The 20,198-nt window shown below is 28.9% G+C and overlaps 1 protein-coding gene across 3 annotated transcripts in view; it reads left to right on the top strand.

Annotated features, from left to right (window-relative positions):
* Positions 1-20,198, top strand: part of LOC107444778 (corticotropin-releasing hormone receptor 2) — a 185,970-nt gene extending 165,772 nt beyond the window's left edge. For 2 of the 3 annotated variants that reach the window (XM_087152093.1, XM_087152094.1), the window contains exons 8-11: positions 8,775-8,860; positions 11,680-11,815; positions 17,530-17,571; positions 19,925-20,198. In XM_087152093.1, the coding sequence (XP_087008219.1) occupies positions 8,775-8,860; positions 11,680-11,815; positions 17,530-17,571; positions 19,925-20,170 (510 nt within the window). In that variant the 3' untranslated portion in view covers positions 20,171-20,198. The remainder of the gene's footprint in view (positions 1-8,774; positions 8,861-11,679; positions 11,816-17,529; positions 17,572-19,924) is intronic. The other variant, XM_087152095.1, reaches the window with a different exon arrangement.

The following is a 20,198-nucleotide window of genomic DNA, read 5'->3' as shown; positions in this document are numbered from 1 at the left end:
GAAAATCTCGAATTTTTATTACGACACGAGTTTTAGATCGCCCATTTAAATAATCATTTTTGGTGCACTTTATTTGTGATGATTTCATCTTTAATCTAAGTAATTTTTTATCTTTTTTTTGCAATTCTTTCTTTTTTTCAAAAATTGTTTTCGGCAGTTATTGCTATGCGTTCCCACGTATCATAAGAAATTCTAATTATTCTATTACGACATGCAAATTTTAAATCGGTGCATTTGACACGCTTTATTCATGCTGAGTTCAACATAAATAGAAGTAATTTTTTCCCTAATTATTTCTATACTTTTCCACGTGATTTTGACGATCCCGTTATTTAACTATGATGTTATTACGACTCGAGATAGTTAATCGCGCAATTAAATAATCACTTTTTGATACGGTATTTCGATGCAGTTTTATCGTAAATCCTAGTTATTTTTCCTTCGTTTTTTTTCCGCAACGAATATGATTTAGTCAAATGTGATAATGAATTGTAATTTGGTCAAAAACCAAATATTCGGCAAAAAAAAAGAAGAAGAAAAATTGACTGTACGCCGTACACTTGGGGCCAAATAGCAAAATCTTTTAGCAGCATAGCAACACTGAAACTAAACTTTCAATGCTCAGAATAATATATTCTGGAAAAACGCATTCATAAATTAACTCTAAAAAATAAGGCCAATCAAGAACGTTTTTTAAAATGTCGAAAAGCGAAACAGAGAACATAAAAATCAATCTTAATTTTTGAAAGAAAATTTTAAAGCTGAACATCTCAGTTTTCCAGTTACCAGAAAAAGCCAAGAAAAAAGAATTAAGTCAACAGAAATGATATTAAAAATTATTGCGCTATAATAAAAACGTCTAAAAAAAGTTTTTTTTATTAAAAAAAAAATAAAAAATTGGAAAAAACGTTCTTAATTTTTTAAATGAAAATCTTATGCTGAAAATCGCAATTTAAATTTTTCTCATTGCCATAATTTTAGAATAAAAAAAATTGCTATAAAATAAATTTTATTAGTAACTTTATTTTTTAAAAAAAATCTGAGTCATAATAAAAATGCCTAAAAACGAAAAACAGAAAAGACAAATTTTTCTAAGTTCCAGAAACAAAACTTTAATACTGAAAATCACACTTTTCTGTGTTACTGGTTATTTATTTTACAGTACAGGGAAAGAGTGATAATAAATTAATAGTATGAGACGTTCTGTTAAAATGCTGGGTTACAATAAAAACAGCAAAAAATGGAGAAAAAAACCCTTCTCAATTCTCAAAGTATCGAAAAAATAACTTGTCTGATTATAATTTTAAAAAAAAAGTAATATCTACAAAAATTCAAAAATAAAAAAACTTTGAAAAATACATTTCTAAAAAATATTCTGCCGAATATTTGACTGATCATTCAACCAACTGAATTTTTCACAGAAGGGCCAAATGCTCGTTATATCCCAAATTTAAATGCAATGTTATTGCAACTTGAGAAATTCATAAAATGGCGGAAAACGTGACTTTTTAAACAGCTCACTGTTTGTAGTTTACATTTCAATTTTTTGTTGTTTAAGTGATCTTTTTCGATAAAAAAAAGGAAAATTTTTACGATGTTAAAAAAGCTACTAACTAATAAAATGAAATAATAAAGTACATTACAAAATAAGCATTGAATTTTATTTTCCTATACTATCACAGTTTTGTTTTTATTTTACGCTTTTGTTTAAAACCTATAAATTTTCTTCAATTAAAATATTTAATTTGAATTTATATTACTTAATCATGACTAAATTTTTCCTACTTAAGTTCTGTGGGCATTACAGTTTTTTTATTTATTAGAATTTACGAGGCGTATCCAGAAAGTAAGTTTCCCTATTTTTTTTAAAAAAAGAACTCATGCTTTCAGGAACATATTTTTGGCAACAAATACAGCAATGTTTCAGCCATTTTTCAACATAGCAACATTGAGACACTTGTCGTATCATGGGTTAAACTTTTGTATCCCTCTGTCGTAGAACTCTGCCGCCAATGAATGGAACCACGTGGTGAAACAGTAAATACTGAGCGTTTTCCTGCACCTCAAAAATTTCCTGTCCTCAGGTGAGCATTTTGGTAACGACGAAGAGCTGAAGACGTCTGTCACACGCTGGTTCCATTTAAAGACGGCAGAGTTCTACGACAGAGGGATACAAAAGTTGATCCCACGATACGACAAGTGTCTCAATTCTGGTGGTGGCTATGTTGAAAAATAGCTGAAACATTGCTGTACTTGTTGCCGAAAAATATGTTCCTGAAAGTATGAGTTCTTTTTTTTAAAAAAAAAAAATAGGGAAACTCACTTTCTGGATGCGCCTCGTAATTCTAAAATGAATTTTCGTATTGCATGATATGATAAAAAAAATAATAAATAAAACATTTCTTTTCTTCAATGTTTATTTATTTTGATAAATCTATTGTTCATATGATAAAAATCGAAATTTTTTTTTGTAAAAAAAAAAAAGTTTTTTTTATTTTTGAATGAATTCTAAAAATGGAACACCTTTAATTTTTTACAAATATATTACTAAGTTTATTGATAAAAAAATAGAACGCTAATGTTTAAATAAACATTACTACATTTGTCATTAACATGTCTCAATACATGTGCGGCCCTTCGTTAGCCAACCTGCTGTGCAAGTGGCCCTTCACTCAAAAAGGTTGTGCACCCCTATATACATATAAATGCATATAGAATATATACTTATAAAAATGTATTAAACTAAATCGAATATAACATAGTTGATGCTATAATATCATAAGGGATACCTACAAAATTTTCATTTGGTCGATAATTCTTATAACGAAAATAAAAACCAACCATGCATAATCGTAATGAAAATGTCTACATGTCAAAACGAGAGCTTTAAATTAAATGAATTACTAAAATTTTTAAAGCATTATCGTGCCAAAAGCAAACTAATACTATGGTTTGTCAATTCTTCTACACTAAGGAAACATTTCACATCGGTTATTCAATTTACCTATCGATTTAAAGGAATTTAATAACGTTTTGAGCTGGCATGACAAATTGCATTTGCACTAAGTGGACATGGTCACGTGTGATGAAGCAAGTAGGATAATCAGGAAAGCTCTTTCAAATGATTGACAAAACCCTATCGTGATCATTAAAAAACTAGCCATTTTGGTGGAATATTCAATCAAAATCACTTACGTTTGTATTCTTAGGTAGAAAAATCTGCAAACAGATTTTATTATTAATACACATCAACGCTTTATTAGAAAAATTAAGGTAAAATTCCGTTTGCATTCTTTTTTATAACCGCTGAAAACAGGTAACAAAAATTAACAGTTTAAATTTATTTTTACTAACTAGACATAAATTTTTATAGTACGTGAGTGAGCTTTGGTAACTTTTTCGTGTATTATTTAAAAATATCAAAGAAAGTAGTGAATATACTGCTTAAATAGGTCAATTCTAGTCAAGAAAGATAACTAATTTTAGAATATATATATAGCACAATAAAAACAAAACCAACTAAAAACGGAAACAAAAAGAAAACGAAAGTAAGTTAATAGTAGATAATATCAAGCGCTAAAGCTGCTTTAAATATCATCACTATAACATAGCACAATAAAAAAAGAGAAAAACGAAGAAAATTGATAAGTTTTATTAACTGCGCATAAGCTGCAAGTATATAGAACTCATAAAATAAGCTAAAATATTGAAAAAATATGGAAAATAATGACAAGAAAAGAAAATTATTAAAAATAACTTTTTAAAAGTATTTAAAAAAATATATAATTTTTGGTAACTAATAAAAAAAAAAAAAAAGTCCGTAAATTCATTTTATTCGCTCCTCACTATGTAGATTTCCTTTCGTATTCATTTTATTTTTTATTTTTTGCTTGATATATTCTAAATATGTTCTAATTTCGTTTCAATTTTTTGAGTGCTCCTCACACTATTGTATTGATATATTTTGCTTTGGCTATATTAATACAATATTACAAAGCACTCCTTTTTGTGGATTTAATCGTGTGGGCTGATGAAAAGATTATATCTTTTCTTTGTTTTTTTTTTAAGTTATCAAAAATTATATTTTTTTAAATACTTTTGATTTATTAATAAATTATTTTTAATAAATTTCTTCTCTTTTCATTATTTTCCATACTTTCTCAATATTTTAGCTTAGTTTATGAGTTCTATATACTTGCAGCTTATGCGCAGTTAATAAAACTTATTAATTTTTTTTCGTTTTTCTCTTTTTTTTTATTGTGCAATGCTATATATATATATATATAAATATATATATATATATATATATATATATATATATATATATATATATATATATATATATATATATATATATATATATATATATATATCATATATTAAAATACTTGCAGGATTATCTTCTGTGTAGTAGCAAGAAATTTTTACTCAATTCAAATATAATAAAAGCCAAAGTTTTCAATTACTTCATGAATTTTCATATTAAAATATTTTAAAAAAAATGTGAACAATAGCACTAGCCAGTAAAAAGAACCATGAATTATTTAAATTGATTTGCATCGATAGCATAAAAATAGATTTACAATTATAGAATTTAACCATATCATCAAAAAGTGTATATTTTCGTAAAGTAACGAATATATCACATAAAATATAAAAATAAATTACTAATAGAATTTTAAAAACGATTTAAAGAAAAAAAAATTGAGACTTGGAATTTTTAAGATAGTGTTATGAAATGCAAATACCCTGTTTAACACACTTCCGAAGCAATTTTCGGCGATTTTAAATTAAACATAACATTACTAACAATCTTAAATATTCGTAGAGACCAGATTGAACATTTTATGAGCATTTAGTTAAAAGTGCAGACTTTGCTTTTGGGGAAAAGATTATTTTTATTCATGGCTATTTGTTTACTTTTGCTCTAATCCTCCTGGGAGATATTTTAAAGAAAAATTACTTCCTATTGAGTCGCTATCAATTTCGATCCTCCGGCATCAAAACGCTGAGTCTTTCAAGAGAAAGTGTCACTTATGATAATTTTGAAGTTAAAGCTTTGTCATTCAATTTTACCATCGATTGTGAGTAAGTAACTCTCCTTCTCCCTTAAGAATAAACAAGTATTGCTTTTAATGGAGTTTTTGAAAGCTGGTGATAGAGATAGCAAATCGAACTAAGCGAAGGGTTAGAAAATAAAGTGAGGTAGTTTAAATTTGAAAAGAATCCCGTAGAAGGTACGTGTTAAGTATTTTTGTATCCGAAATTTGGAATTCATTTCTTTAGCTATCGAAAATACTTACGAAGAGTTTCATCATTTTAGTCAGTTATCATCTACTTTAGTCAGTTACGTCGATAAATTATTGAATATAATATTTCAAACATCGAAGGAACTTTTAGGAAGGGAATATTTTTTTCTTGGCTATTTATTTTTAAACTAATCCTCAAGAGAGACACTTTCGATAAAAAATTCTTATTAAAAATTACTGAAATAAATTTATAAAAAGAGTTTAATAAATCTTGTTACTTTTTAGATTCCTTTATTAAACCATCTAGAGATCTCTATCAAATTCTGTTTTTTTCGGTATCAAAACGTGAAGTTTTAAAAAGGTGTCAAATAAGAAAATTTCGATATTAAAGCCTTATCATTCAATAGTATTTTTGTGTTTCTGCGTGCTATTGGTGCTGATGACGCTATATATTACTGTATGATTAGCTGAACTCATTATTGTCACCATTTCTATTGCTCCTTGGTGCAATAGTGGAGGTGTTGTGGAAGGTGTTGATATTTGCCTTCTGGTTCTTTTTACAGAACCAACAGACAGAAATATTTTTTCCAGAACTGTCGGAAGGAGAAAAAAAACTCTATATTGCTATTAATCAACCGAATAATTTAATCATAAATTCAATAAAATAATGCATGGGGCTGTGATGCCACATCGGACCAGGGTAAAAATAAATTTATCAACCTATTAGTGAAACATCCAGAACAGAAAAATAAAGCATCATCATTCCTTAATTCCCAATCATTAAAACAGCAAATTGCAGAAATAGTAGAAAATGTTTTTTTGTTGTTGTTATATGAGGATGACCTGACCACTCAAACCCTTGATGAACTGCATTAGCACAAATTGAAAAAGCTACAGCTACAACTTATTTCAACCTAGCAAGATAGCCATGATGGCAACATAGCCATTTCGCCTAACTACATTCAATGATGAGTTACCAAGTTCAAAAATAAATATGCAATAAGAAAGACGTTTCGCAATAGGGTGGATGCAGACTACATTAGGCCTTTTCTTCAGGAAAACTAAGAAAGATTATCTCCGGAATCATTTCATGTACTTTTGAAAAGGGTAGCAGGAATTCATGTGGATGCAGAGAAGTATTTCTGCACTGTTCTGTATTCCGCAGACGTTACAATGTGCTGCAATGCCAATAATTTTTGACAACGATGATGTGGAGAGTGAAGGAATGAAATCAATGGAATGTTGCTCAATGCAAACTGGGTACCAAAACATTACGTAACATATTCCAGGACCTTCCAAAACACCTGAAAAATTAACATCATTCAGTTGCTTAAGAAAATTAATGCAAATTTTATAATATATATATAGATATGTGTTACTGTGAATGACCGAAATCGGTGGTTGTTTACTTTCACCGGTGAATGTTGACAATCACATAGTCGCTTTGGTGAATGTCCGAAATATTTATTACATTCCATTTTATATGAATTTATTCGTGGATATAATTACATTTATTCGATATTTTAAACCTACACTGATGTTTTTTTAAGGTTAAGTGCCACTGCCCGGTATACCCTACACTGATGTTTTTTTAAGGTCAAGTGCCACTGCCCGGTATATATTTGCCCGATACTCCAAACACTGATGTTTCAAAATATAGAATATCAACGAATAAATTAATATAAAATTGGATATAACAAATATTTCGGACATTCACCGTAGCATATATATATCATACCTGCCAACTCTTCCGGAAGATTTTATTTTCATATTTAAAGTGGTAGTAAATATATACTATTTTTTCTTTTATAAACTTAATTTTTAAATGATTTTGATCACCACTATTCTCACAAAAATTAAGCACATATATTAATGTGCGTTACTATCATGGTTGTCAACTTAATTTTTTTTCAAATGCAACATATTTGCTTGCTTAAAATTGAAGTTTTAATTCCATTTTAATACCACTGGGAAAAATGATAATGGAAGGGATTAAAAGTTGGCAGGTATGATATATATATATATATATATACATATATCTATATAAAATATTCATTACTCTTGATAGGATTTTTTAAAAAAGTAACATTAATAAAAGCTTTAATAAAAATCTTTAAAATATTGTGTCTGATTGTATCCATCTAACTATGTATCACTACAACAATTATCATTGTGTTAAACTATGTCACAAAATTCATTTCTAATCGATATTTAGCAATAAATAATTGGAAAAAAAATTTTTTTTTAATTTTTCGTTATTTAAATTTAAAGAACTCTGTCTCAGAAAGTAGCTAAAAACTCCGAATTAATCTCAAATTGTAGATAATTTAATTAAGTAATAAAGCATCTAAATTTTTTTTGTAACACTAATATTATTATTTAGGAGAAACAAGAAAAAAACAGGGAAAAGTCCTAAAACTTTAGGGATTATTCAAGATGGCGGCACACGTGGTAGAAATTGAAACTACCCTAATTTTTGTAATAATTTGACCGAACTAAAAAGAAATATACCAGAACTAGAGAAAGAAATATACCAGTTGAATATACAACATCAATTATTCAGGAATAAATGCGTGAAAGAGTCTAAGGTAAACCAAAGAAAGGACCGAGGTAATTTATGATTCAAAAACTGCTTACAAACAAAAGTGACATAACTAACTTGAGAAGACCTAATCAAATTGATTCTATTCCCTAGAAATGCTCTAGAAATGCGATTCTAGAGCAGAGGGATAAATAGAAATTATATTTTTACAAAGGTTTGAATATAATTATTTTTATGTATTCACATTTGGTATTGAGATATTTCAGGCATGAATACATATTTACAAAATACCTTTTTTGAATACTTTATTAACTAAATGTTTTGTGTAACAGGGGGGGGGGGGGGCAATAACAAGGAGTTTTCGTTATTTATCACATACTAAGTGTTTTTTTCTCTTTAAATGCCGAAATAAAAGTAGAATAATCCCGCAATTCAACTTAATATCTTTAAATATTAATTGGATCTATTATTCTAATTTTGCATTATATTTATATTTTTACATAATAATAAAATTACTGAATCATTTCAATATCACCTTCCTTTGTTTTGTTTTCCTTTGTTAAAAACGAATTCGGGATTATATATATTAAATCGAATCCATTAAGTTGAGCCTCTTTATCTAACTTGCAATCAGTTGAAACCTTTTTGATATAATTAGTTCATAAAATGTGATAATGTGTCTTAAGTAGCTTGGGAAATTAATCAGTTACACGTTACTAAGACCTATTAATATTTAAATATATTATTCAGAAAGATAGAGATACCTTTATTCCAAGGTCAAATCACCTCTTGTTCGTTTAGCCCCCAAAATGTAATATTCTCATTTTCGGGCGGTTTTATATAAAGTTAAAGCACAAAATCCAAGAGAAATTTACAACTCTAAACGCATTTAAAACATAAATTTGAAAAATTTTGTGAAACTGATTGAAAATGTAATTGATAAGCATGCATAATTTTCCAACACTAACATCATTTTTGTTTAGGTTAACAGTGTGTTTCTAGTGGATATCATTCGAATTTTAGTTACAAAGCGATTATCTAATCAAACAGCTGAAACAACCCATGTACGGTAAGTTTTTTTATTATTGTTAGTAGATATATTACATTATGATAACACTACTACATGATGGTATACTAATTTTTAAATGTTCGATTAAATGCTCTGAATAGAATTGAATTTTTAAGTGCTCATGTGGCACACACCGGTAAAACTGTTGCTCACTTGTGTTACCGTGGATCGTGAATTCGATCCTGGCAGTTTAAATAAGCAAAAAACAAGTATACGAAGCAATATACACGTCAAATCTATCATGGCTGAAAGTCTTGTCTTTGGTAATAGCGTGGAAGTTTCCAAGGAGGAGTTTCTGATCGCAGTCCACGTGGTCTCATGTAGTAAAAATTACATGATATACCTACCATCATGGCTGTATCACCAACCCTAAAAAACGGGGCTAAGTGCTTGTAGATGTGTATGCACAGATTATATCGATTAACTAAAAGGAGCATAAAACGTTCAAATTAAATTTTGAAAAAAAGAGATTTCAGAGTTTAAAAAAGTTGAAGAAAAATTTGAGAACTCTAATTTACCAATATTAACTAAATCTTGTGCAGTGGTGCAAAAAAAATTTCACATTCTAATCTTAACTTATACTTTTGAATATAATTTTTGAATTTCAAAATAATCTTTGATTTAAAACTATACATTATTACAAACTCAAGCGAGATCTAAAATTTTGGTCTGTTTTTCTTCTTCTTTTTATGGCAAAGTATCAGATTAACTTAAATAAAGACTTCGATATTATGTGAACCGTGAATATTTTGTATCTCAATACAGGATAATATGTAGATGCATCTTTTTACTTGCTTTTTTTTAAATCTATGTTGCCTTCTGTAAAAGGTAAATGGGCTTCAACATCACGAGACTAATGCTGCTTGGAAGACAATTACAGAATTTAGTATTGTTCCTGCAAATATTAACAGTTTTTATGAAATATTTTTTCCTTGTAGTAACAAACTGATAATATATTTACAATTTCGAAATATTTATTTTGTTACTACAAGAAAAGATAATTATTTACTCTTCTTAAAAGCATTAACGTGTGATAATGAAATCTTTTACATATCGCTGGTTCAAAATTAAAACACTTCTGCACTCACTTCTCATTCAAACAACACTAATTATATATTCAGAAGTGTCGTTTTTATTTTGAACCAGCGATATGTGTTGGAATTATTTATCTCTTAATGATCATTTATATCATATTTATTTAAGCATAAAACTTTGCTACCACTAGAAAGGTTTTTGGTAAAAAGCTTACAAGTTAGAAACTGTATCCAACGTCGAGTATTTACATATTTTTATATAATTTAACCACTAGTAAATTGTTGCAAATAAATTTATACTGCGATTATATTTAGTACTTTTAAGCATATTATTATCCATAAAATGCTTTTTGCGAATTACCATCACTGTTAGCCGATCACTTTCTTAACCCTAGATTATTCTGTCGTATCACTTTCATTCTCCATTTGTTTCACACAGAAAATCCAGTATAGTTCATAGTGTTTATAATCAGCTATCCATCGTCATGATTACTCGCGGTGTGTTTACGTTTTTAAGGATTGGTTCAAAATCTCCAAGACGCTTTTGGATGTGGAATCGTTATTGCTGAAAGAACGCAGAGTTACATTTTACTAGCTATTTGTTCTGATATTTACTGCTGTAGCCATTTTCATATCTCTACGACTTATCTCATCACTAACCGCGCAACAGCATTGCATCTACTCTGACAGCCTAAGTGTTTAGCTTCAGCTAGGTCATGTTAAGCACGAAGCCCATCCTATTTTCTATATCTTTAAGCATTTGTTAGTTAACCTTTACAAAAATAGTTTTAACATTCTGTTTTGTTGTATCCCCAGCCATTTTGGTAACGATATGGCTGATTCCGCTGCCCGATCTGCTACATCTCCATTAACACTATCTATACCTTTTCTGATATGAAGAATCATATACGACAGTTTACCATGCATTTGTGGTTGCAACATTGTGATTTGCAAAGTTAGAACAAACTAGATGCTATTAAATCTACATTTGAGCCTTGGCCTGTGTTGCAATTGCTCAAAGCAGATATCAAGCTCACTAGTCTTCGTATAGAACATACTCGACTGACTCATCTTGATTTGTTGTTCGGGGATCCGCCTCTCCAATGCAATACTTGTAGCGTTTTACTTTTTATTCATAATATTTTAATTGTTTGCCCTTGTTTTAACCAACACTCCCTTACCTTTTTCAATAGCAAAACTTTTTTAAAAAAAAATCATCATTCTAACATCTTTGCATTTTTACACGCTATTAGAATTTTAAATTGTATATGATAGTTTTAAAATTCTTTCTTATTCTTTTTCCATTTTAGTAAGTTTACCATTACGTTTTATCTATTTTGAATGTTTATTCCTTTTCAGTGATTTAGAGTTTTCGCTTTTTTACTTGATTTTAATGTGCTCTACTTTACCTTTTCATCTGCTTTTAAAACCACGTGTTTAGCGCAGCATTTCTTTCTTTGAACCTTGTGTCACTAAATGGCACAAGGTCCTACATTTCCATAAAATGTTAACAAATAATTACTATTATTGTGGTTTAAAGGAATTTTTTAATTCATGAAACGTAATTTTATATATACTTACGCCCCTAACAAAATTTCAACTGTACGCTTTAATTAATTTCCTAAGTTATCGCTATAAATTGTCACAATAATTATGACAGAAAAGAAAACAGCATACAGTCAAATCTCGATCCATCGTGACGAAGCATTCGAAGAACAGTCTTAAAGATTGATACCTTTACTAGTAAGTATTAGTTAAAATATATTTTATTATTAATCCCTTTAGGAAAGCTGCAAAGGCTACTGCTTTACTATTTCCACTGCTGGGCATTCCACATCTGTTCTTCTGTATCAATCCAAAAGATAACGGGAACTTAGAAAACGCCTATATGATTGTAAATGCATTTATAAAATCATTTCAAGTACGTATTTATTTAAATCTTTTTAGTAATTTTAAATGTTGACGTGTTGAGTTATAAATATGAAGCATATAATCATCGACCTTGATAATTAAGATGGCTTTACGCAATTTATTGAAATAAAATTCGCCAGAAATTTTAAACACTATAACAAACCTCTGTGGTTTTTACTTTTCAAATTTTATAGTTTATTTTGCTACAAATTTAAATAATTCTGGTTAAAAACCGTGGACGTAAGAGGCTTTGATTATATTTCTCGACGCAGTTCTATGATTCGGTTCTTCTACAACTTAAGTAAAAACTTTCCATGTTTAAGTGACCAATTTTGATATACTGTCTTTAAAAACTTTTTGTCCGGTTCCGCTTTTGGGTTAAGGATGAAAAAACTTTTAAGCGACAAGAATTGAAGGATTTTAACCTTTTGGTGCCAGATGAACGAACTCCAAGATTGAACATTTTACGTTTTCATATCATCAATGTTTTTAATCAATTTACTAAGCCACAAACGTCGCATCGCTCATGCTCATGGGCTGCAATAGCGGCACAACTCAAAAAATCAAATTTTGAGATAAGTGGGTTTTAAGTTTTTATTGCTGAGCAAAATGCATGAGAAATGCTTTGGTTTGCTTAAACAAAGATTACCTTCAAGTTGAATTATGAGTTGTGCTAGTATTACTACTGAAAGAATGTGTATTTTTCCTATTTACACCTGTTCTTAGTCCAAAACGCGTGTTTTTTTTAGTTTTGCCACTATTGCAGCCCATGAGCGACATATCATCTACCAGTTGACTTTTAATCACCATCGTGAACAATATAAAGATTACTAGGCTACATATGGATTTAAATTTCAGTATCGCGTTGAATCTGCAGTCGAGACTGATCATCATACCATAACTGAAAACCTTAATCCATATTCATCCGTTTTTTCTTCAGAATACCGTGCAATTATCTTAGCCCTGAGCACGTTTACTAATTAAAAGAGTTGTGCTGGTGCATTGAGTCAGAGTGTAAATAAACCTTATACCATTTTACCCCATATTTTAAACATTTACATTAAATTCACGAATGATAATTATGATATATTTATATCCTGGATCAATGGTCATCCTGTTGGAAATTCAGGAAATGAAAAGGCAGGGGAAATGTCGAAATCTACTCAGAACATTTCAAACCGATCAATGACATAAGCAGATATTCTAAATGGTATAAATTAGCTAAAACATAGGAGGCAACATGGACTAGAGAAATTAATAATAAACTGGTTCAAATTAAAACCATCAGTAGTTTCTTTTAAACCATTAAATATGCCTTGAAAATTACAAGTAACTTTAAATAGGACACACGCGTTTCATCCACAAACATTTATTATTTGATGAACCAACTTCCATATGTTCAAGTTGCCAAAAACCTTTAACAGTGAAACATATTTTGACACCATGTATTAAATACAAATAACTTAGACATGGGTACTCCAACCATAAATTTCCAACTTCACAGGTTTTAATTGGAGATGCTCTTCATTAAAATATTATATTTTATCTGAAGGTACATATCGTACCCTTGTCACAAAAGTGACGCAACTCAAAAATAATTATGTTTCAGTTAAATGCGCCAATAGGTTTTTAAAAGATTAGTCTATCTGTCAGATATAGTGTATTGAAGATTTCTATTCTTAAATCTGTTTAACTAAATTTACTTGAAATTCCAAAGGTTATACTCTAAAATACTGATGCTGATTTTCTCCTTTATTTGCTATCCTCGGAGAGTTAAATCTAGATCAACGGTTCTCAATTTTCTTCGGATTTAGAGTTAGAGTTTTTTTTTTTTTTTGGTTTGAAACCGGTATAATAAAAAATTATTAGTAGATGGGATTATACTATTTCAAATTATTTTGAAAATACTACTAAATATTTTGAAAAAACTTTATTTTAAAAATGAAATATTTTAAATTATGAATTTGTTCTTGATGTTTTCATATGCTGAACATGAATAAAATAAGTTAAATTATGGTTTTTAAAATGAACTGTTGTAAGCGTTGAGAAATAGTTATCAGAGAAACGCAATTCTTTATTCTTGAATTTGGTTATTTCATTTAAAATTGAAAAGCTCGAAGAGAAATACTTATGGAATTTTTTATTAACTCATATCCTTTTCATAATTTATTCAATATATTGTTTGTTTGTTTTTTTAAAAAAAATGCAACTTCTTTTTCATTTGAAATTACATAAACCATTTCATATAAACAATCGAAATATTAAATAAATTATGGATTATGTGTAGGCTATATATTGAATTATTATTGGATAAAAAAAAGCCTAGCTGCCATATGTTAATGTGGTTTTTTTTAGAGGCCGTTCTTTCCCTTTCCTTTTATTTCTACACAAAGGTTTTGAAAAGGGCACTTCTCGTAAAGAAAATATATACCGTTATTTGTTATATTTTATGTCTCTTTTTAAACAAAAAGAATAGATAAAGAAATTACTTATTCAGTTTTCTATTATTCAAATTTTCAACTGCTGAAACATTTTTTACTGCTGAGCTTTAAACTGATGTTGCATAAACAACAAAAGTTTCAAAATAATAGCTTAAATAAATCACACCAAGATGACAATTAATCATATTAACTATCTTAAAGACACCGGATACTTCTCCTTAATTTAAACCATACTTTATGTTAATTAAGTCCTCAGAGCGGTATAGCCGTGTCTTTTTTTTTCTCTTGAAGTAGAAACGAAAAACAATTAGTAACAACCAATGTTTTTCAAACCATACTGAAATAAATAACATGAAATACGTGAGATATTTGGGGGAAAAAACTGATCTCGGCGGAAAAAGCTTTTTGAAAACAATTATGTTTTAGAATTAATTCTTTTTCTCTACTTTAAAGGAAATTCATCCATTTTTCATTACAATCTGAGAAGAAAATAGTTCATTGCTATTTTCAGCTTCTATAATACTCAAAAAAAACCATGTCAACTGGAAAAAAAAAGTTGAAATTTCTCACTAATGTATTTAAATTTCTGCAAAAAAAAAATATCTGACAACTCCTATTATTGGGAAAGAGGAGGAGAAAAATTAGAGATGGTTTAAAATTCGCTTGAGCAAAATCACCTCATTACTCAACTTCTTTTCAATGCTCATTTAATGGAGTATTATTACCTGAGTCCATGACTGGAAGCTTTCAACTTGATCAATCTAGACATTCGAATACCCGAAATTGATTTGATTTCATCCACAAATTAAGCTATAATCTAATTTTCTTTGTGAAAATTAACACAAATCTGCACTTTATTTAAATCGATCAAGTGCAATAGTTTTCATTGTAATAATTTTTTTTTTTTTTGCATTAAAAAAAATATCCTTTTGAAATAGCACTATAAATCTTATTTCTCTTCTCTTTATGGTTGAATCCTAATTTAATTAGACTTTTTTTCATATCGTTTTTGTTGAGTGTTGTAATTCGGCGAAGATTTTAAAGAGATGCAATTTTGCTCTTTTTTTATATACAATCAGTTGGCAAGCTAAATAGCGTAATTTCAGATTAATTATGACAACTGTTTATTTATTTCGACTTATTATGCTACTTATTATACATAGATTGTTTTATTTATTTTAAAGAAAAAAAACTTCGATGACAAACAATTGCAATACATAAATTCTAGTTCGGGTCCAGGTTACTTAACGCCAAACTTATTACGTCAATCTATACGATATTAACTTTTTGATACACAATTTAAAATAAAAGCGTATTGCCGATGATTATAGAGAGATTACACGGTGGAAAGACAAGCAGGAAATAATTTTTTTTAACTCGGATATTTTTATGTATTCACATTCTGTTCTAATCCAGTATCCATTAATCCAGTTAATAAAGAAAGTAGCCGAGACTGACCTCTGTGTCACCCTACCTTTACCTGTGTCACTATAACTTATTGAAATAGTTCTAGTTAACATGCTTGATATCATTTTAACATTTTTAACACTGTATGCGTATAAGTTTTGTAAAGTACAGATCAAAAAATTGAAATTCAGTACAAAATATAGCTGTTGGGAGTTGCTGGTAAAGCTAATGAAAATTCTTTATAAATTATTTAATGTCATTTCGCTCATTTGGTGAAACAATGACGTAACTGCAAAATCAACCTAAATAGAGTTAGAGCCTTAAATAGAGTAATTATCAACAATGACGTAAAACAACAACAATGAAGACGTGAAACAATGACGTAACTGCAAAATCAACCTTATCATGGCTCATCTGGTGAAACAATGACGTAACTGATAATTACTCAATTTAGGTTGATTTTGCAGTTACGTCATTGTTTCACCAGATGAGCTATTTTTTTTTTTTATATATTTTTGTTGCGTAAAATTTTTTGTTGCATTTTTTATGAAGATTTTGTTTATTTCAAAAGTATGATTTCCATTTAAATTAATTAACTGTAATGTAATTAGGTTTTATATTCTATGTCTATTAAATTTCTTATTAATTACGTTACGGGTTTCTAATATTGTTCCATTTATTGATAAGAAGGTTGTTTCAATTTTAAAAAGTTAGTGAACTTTTTTATATATTTACCATGTTTATTGGCAAAAAGTTTCTAGTATAATAGACATTAGGTAGCGATTAATACTTTTGAAACACACGGGTGCAGGTTCGTTTCCTGAAAGGTGTCCGTGAAAGACATACTAGAAGTGCCCACTCAAAAGTTGTAGAACACCACATTGAACTCCGATCGTTGCTTTTTGAATGACGAACACATACGATTACCGCTAGGTCATTTTTACTATGATTGCGGACCATCTCTCTCTCTATTTTAAATATTTAATAAAGAATTCCACCTAAAAGCCGGAGAGTTTGTAGGTCTGGACGAGTGAGACCCATGTACTTTTCGATAGATATTTGTTTGCATTTTTCTAAAGTAGGTTTAATGTTGTGCTATTCATTTCATTTTTTCTAGCTATTTTGCCAGTGTTAGTACTTTTTTTGGTCAATATTTTAATTATTTGAAACGTATGTTGGATGGGACTTAAACTTATCATCCTAATGTGTTCGTTTTTCAATGTACTATTGGTAAATTAAAATTTATATAATTGTGTGACTGTGGTTACAATTTTTATGCTATTTTATTCACTTTAATTATACCTGCTAGTTATCAATAGAAGTTCATTGAGAAACATTTCAGTATGTACCTTACCTTTTCATTTGTTTAAAAAAGTTTGTTTGAATCTTGTCCTTCTTTTGTCTTTGCGCCATTAAACTACTTCTTCTGAAAGGGTTAAAGGATTATTAAATGCAATGAAAAAGTGATCTAGGTAAGTAAATAGGACATAAATCAGACAATGCAAATGTTTCTCTTGAACCTAAACGTTTTAAAGTGCTATCATAAGACTCCAAGAAAACAAAACTGATAAACTCATAAAGTTTTTGATTCATAAGCGTGAGGTTAGACAGCAGTAAACGTAAAATTGATTTTTTTATAAAAACAATTTTTCGATTATGACACCGCATCTAGCATATATTCGAGTTATTTTTAACCAACTCACGTCTGTAGAAGTTTCCGCTTTCTTTTTTTAGGATCAAAGAAATTGTGTAATTTGCTGTTATTTCAGCATAACTATATCTAGTGGGGTCTGTGCAAAAACGTTTATAAATTAAAACTATTTTGTAATATTGAGCAAAGAACTTCATTTTCAAAATCAATTTTATTTTGTTACAGGGCTTATCAGTCTCTATTCTGTACTGCTTCATGAATGCTGATGTAAGTACATTTTTTATACATCATTTAAGTATAATTTTTAATACTGATTAAATATTCAAATACGTACATTCAAAAATACATAAAAATTGGACCGCAGTTTTAAACAAAAAAAGAACCCTTTCACACAGCTTTTTATTGATTTTTTACATGTAATTTAGGTGATGCCTAGATGCAGGCGTTCACTGTTGGCGTGGTAGACGGCAATTATTTCATTGCAGGCGATCGGGAGAAAGGACTCTTATATTCTTGTTTGAGATGTTGACTTTATTTGGCAATACTAACTAGTTCGTCTTATTATAAGATGTTATTTATAATCTTTCAAAAATTTAAATTAGATAGTTTGGGAGAAACGTTTGAAAAATGGTAATTCATCTTAGATTTAGCATAAAGCCATTGATATAAATTAAACTGCAGACGATTCTATTTTATCAAATATTTTAAAGATAGCACCAATGATGTTTGCTAGCTTATAGTTTTAATGAATTTTAAAAAAAATAAGTTTATTGCACGTTCTTTAATATTTTTCTTCTTTTGGTCAGATAAACTCAATGATCAACGTCGTATCATAGGCGGATTACGTCACCAAATTAGTATTTCTAAAGTTGCATTAAACACGTGTTAACTTTTTTTATAATTATGCCTCAAAAAATTATTTCTAGAAAACTAATTTAAAATCCATATGTAATGAAAAAATAGGTTATTCATGATCTGAAAAGCAAAACAAATGGAGAATTAGTACTAATTCATTTATGACAAACGTAAAAATTTGCCACACTATTGACGCCAACGATGCTTACTTAATTTTGGTAATAGGCATTACTGTTATGATACCAAATATAAATACAAAGTTACAGAATTAGTATATTTTGTACCTGTTAAAACTATCAATATGTGCTGTGTAGTTTAAATGTAAATGCTGGGAATCGTTTTTTATTTTTACGATGTCTCGAAAGAGATAAATGGCGGGAAAAATTGCTTATCTAGATACATCATGGATTTTAAATTTATTTTCAGTATCTCTTCCAGATTCCATTTAGTAGAAACATTATGCACATTTCAGTTAGTTCTTTAAAGTCATCTCTAAGTAATTGTTCGTTTATTTCTGTTTCCAAAATGATCGGCATTTCTTTAATTTCTATCTTGTTTTTTTCTTTTCATTTCTATTTTTATCGACAAAGATCGTGAAAAGTTGTAAATAATAACTTTTCTTCTTCACGTAATATACTTTTAAATACACTTATAATAGTTTTAATAAAATAAACTGGTTGATAAAGGCATTAAAAAAATTAAATTTAGTTTATTGTTTTAAATAGATAAGTGCACCTTTTGGGTGATCATTTATGAGTCAGAGTATATTATGAGGGTGTAGTAGCGGTTGGGTGATAACATGGATCCATTGCAATGGAAATTTGAAGTAAAAAATGTCTAATCTAATAATTCTTATGTACAAATGAACTGTCTCCATTATCCTAATCATACAAAGAATACATGTAAATTTCATTCTCTCAGGTGTAGCGGTGGCTAGGTGATAACATGGATCCATTACAATGGAAATTTAAAGTAAAAGATGGAAGAGTGTCTCCATTAGAATGAGTCGTACAAAGAATGCATTTAAATTTCATTACCTCAGTCAGAGTATATCATCAGGTGTAGCAGTGGCTGGATTGATTACAATAGAAATTTGAAGTAAAAGATGGAAGAGTGTCTCCATTAGAATGAGTCGTACAAAGAATGCATTTAAATTTCATTACCTCAGTCAGAGTATACCATCAGGTGTAGCAGTGGCTGGATTGATTACAATAGAAATTTGAAGTAAAAGATGGAAGATGGTCTTCTTTAGCATGAGTCAGGCACCATGGTCAGATAATTAATTGAAATTTCTTAAGCGGGGTGTATTAAGAATCATTGTGGTACTCTGCAATGCTTATGCAAAAAGCAGGGTATAAAATGCTCAGAATCATGCACAAATTGTTGAGGAAATAAGCTGTCGTAATTCCATTAAAATGGACACCAACGATACTTAAAATAATAATATACTCATTTTGAGAAATGCCGATTTAATTGATTTTCTTACCTCAATTTAAAATTGCAAGGTATTAAGAAGTATTTTTCTTGACTGTTTTTTTGCTTTTTGGTCAGTTTTTATTTGTTTTTTTACTGCATTTGTATTCAAAATTTACAATTACAAATTTGATAAACACGTGGAAAGAAATTAATTTCACCTAGTATAGTTTAAAAATGCCTTGTTAGTATTATATTTCTTGTTGCAATTACTACTAGGAAAATGTATTCTGGCTTTCTGTCTTATGTTCTTTTTGCGTCTAGTAATCCTTGCAATTTCATTTTATTTCAGGTTCAAACAGCACTAAAAAAAGCATTCATGCGCTTGCAGGCTCAACGGAATCCTAATCAGCGCTTTAAATGTCGCAGAGGACTTTCTCAAACTTCTGGTACTTACTTTTCAACTCATTCTGAAGCATCCAATACAGAAAGCAGTCGGAAAAAGAAACAGCCATATCGTACCATTCTGAAATTGCAAGAAACTACGAGCAGTCCCGAAGCGAAAAATAAACAAGAAGCATCAACTGAAATATTTTGAATAAATTATATCTATTTACAAGTTTCAA

The sequence above is a fragment of the Parasteatoda tepidariorum genome, chromosome 9 (assembly GCF_982258835.1).
Source record: "Parasteatoda tepidariorum strain Cologne lab strain chromosome 9, Ptep-v5.0, whole genome shotgun sequence".
Taxonomy (NCBI): Eukaryota; Metazoa; Arthropoda; class Arachnida; order Araneae; family Theridiidae; genus Parasteatoda; species Parasteatoda tepidariorum.
This window is presented reverse-complemented; position numbering and strand designations above follow the sequence as displayed.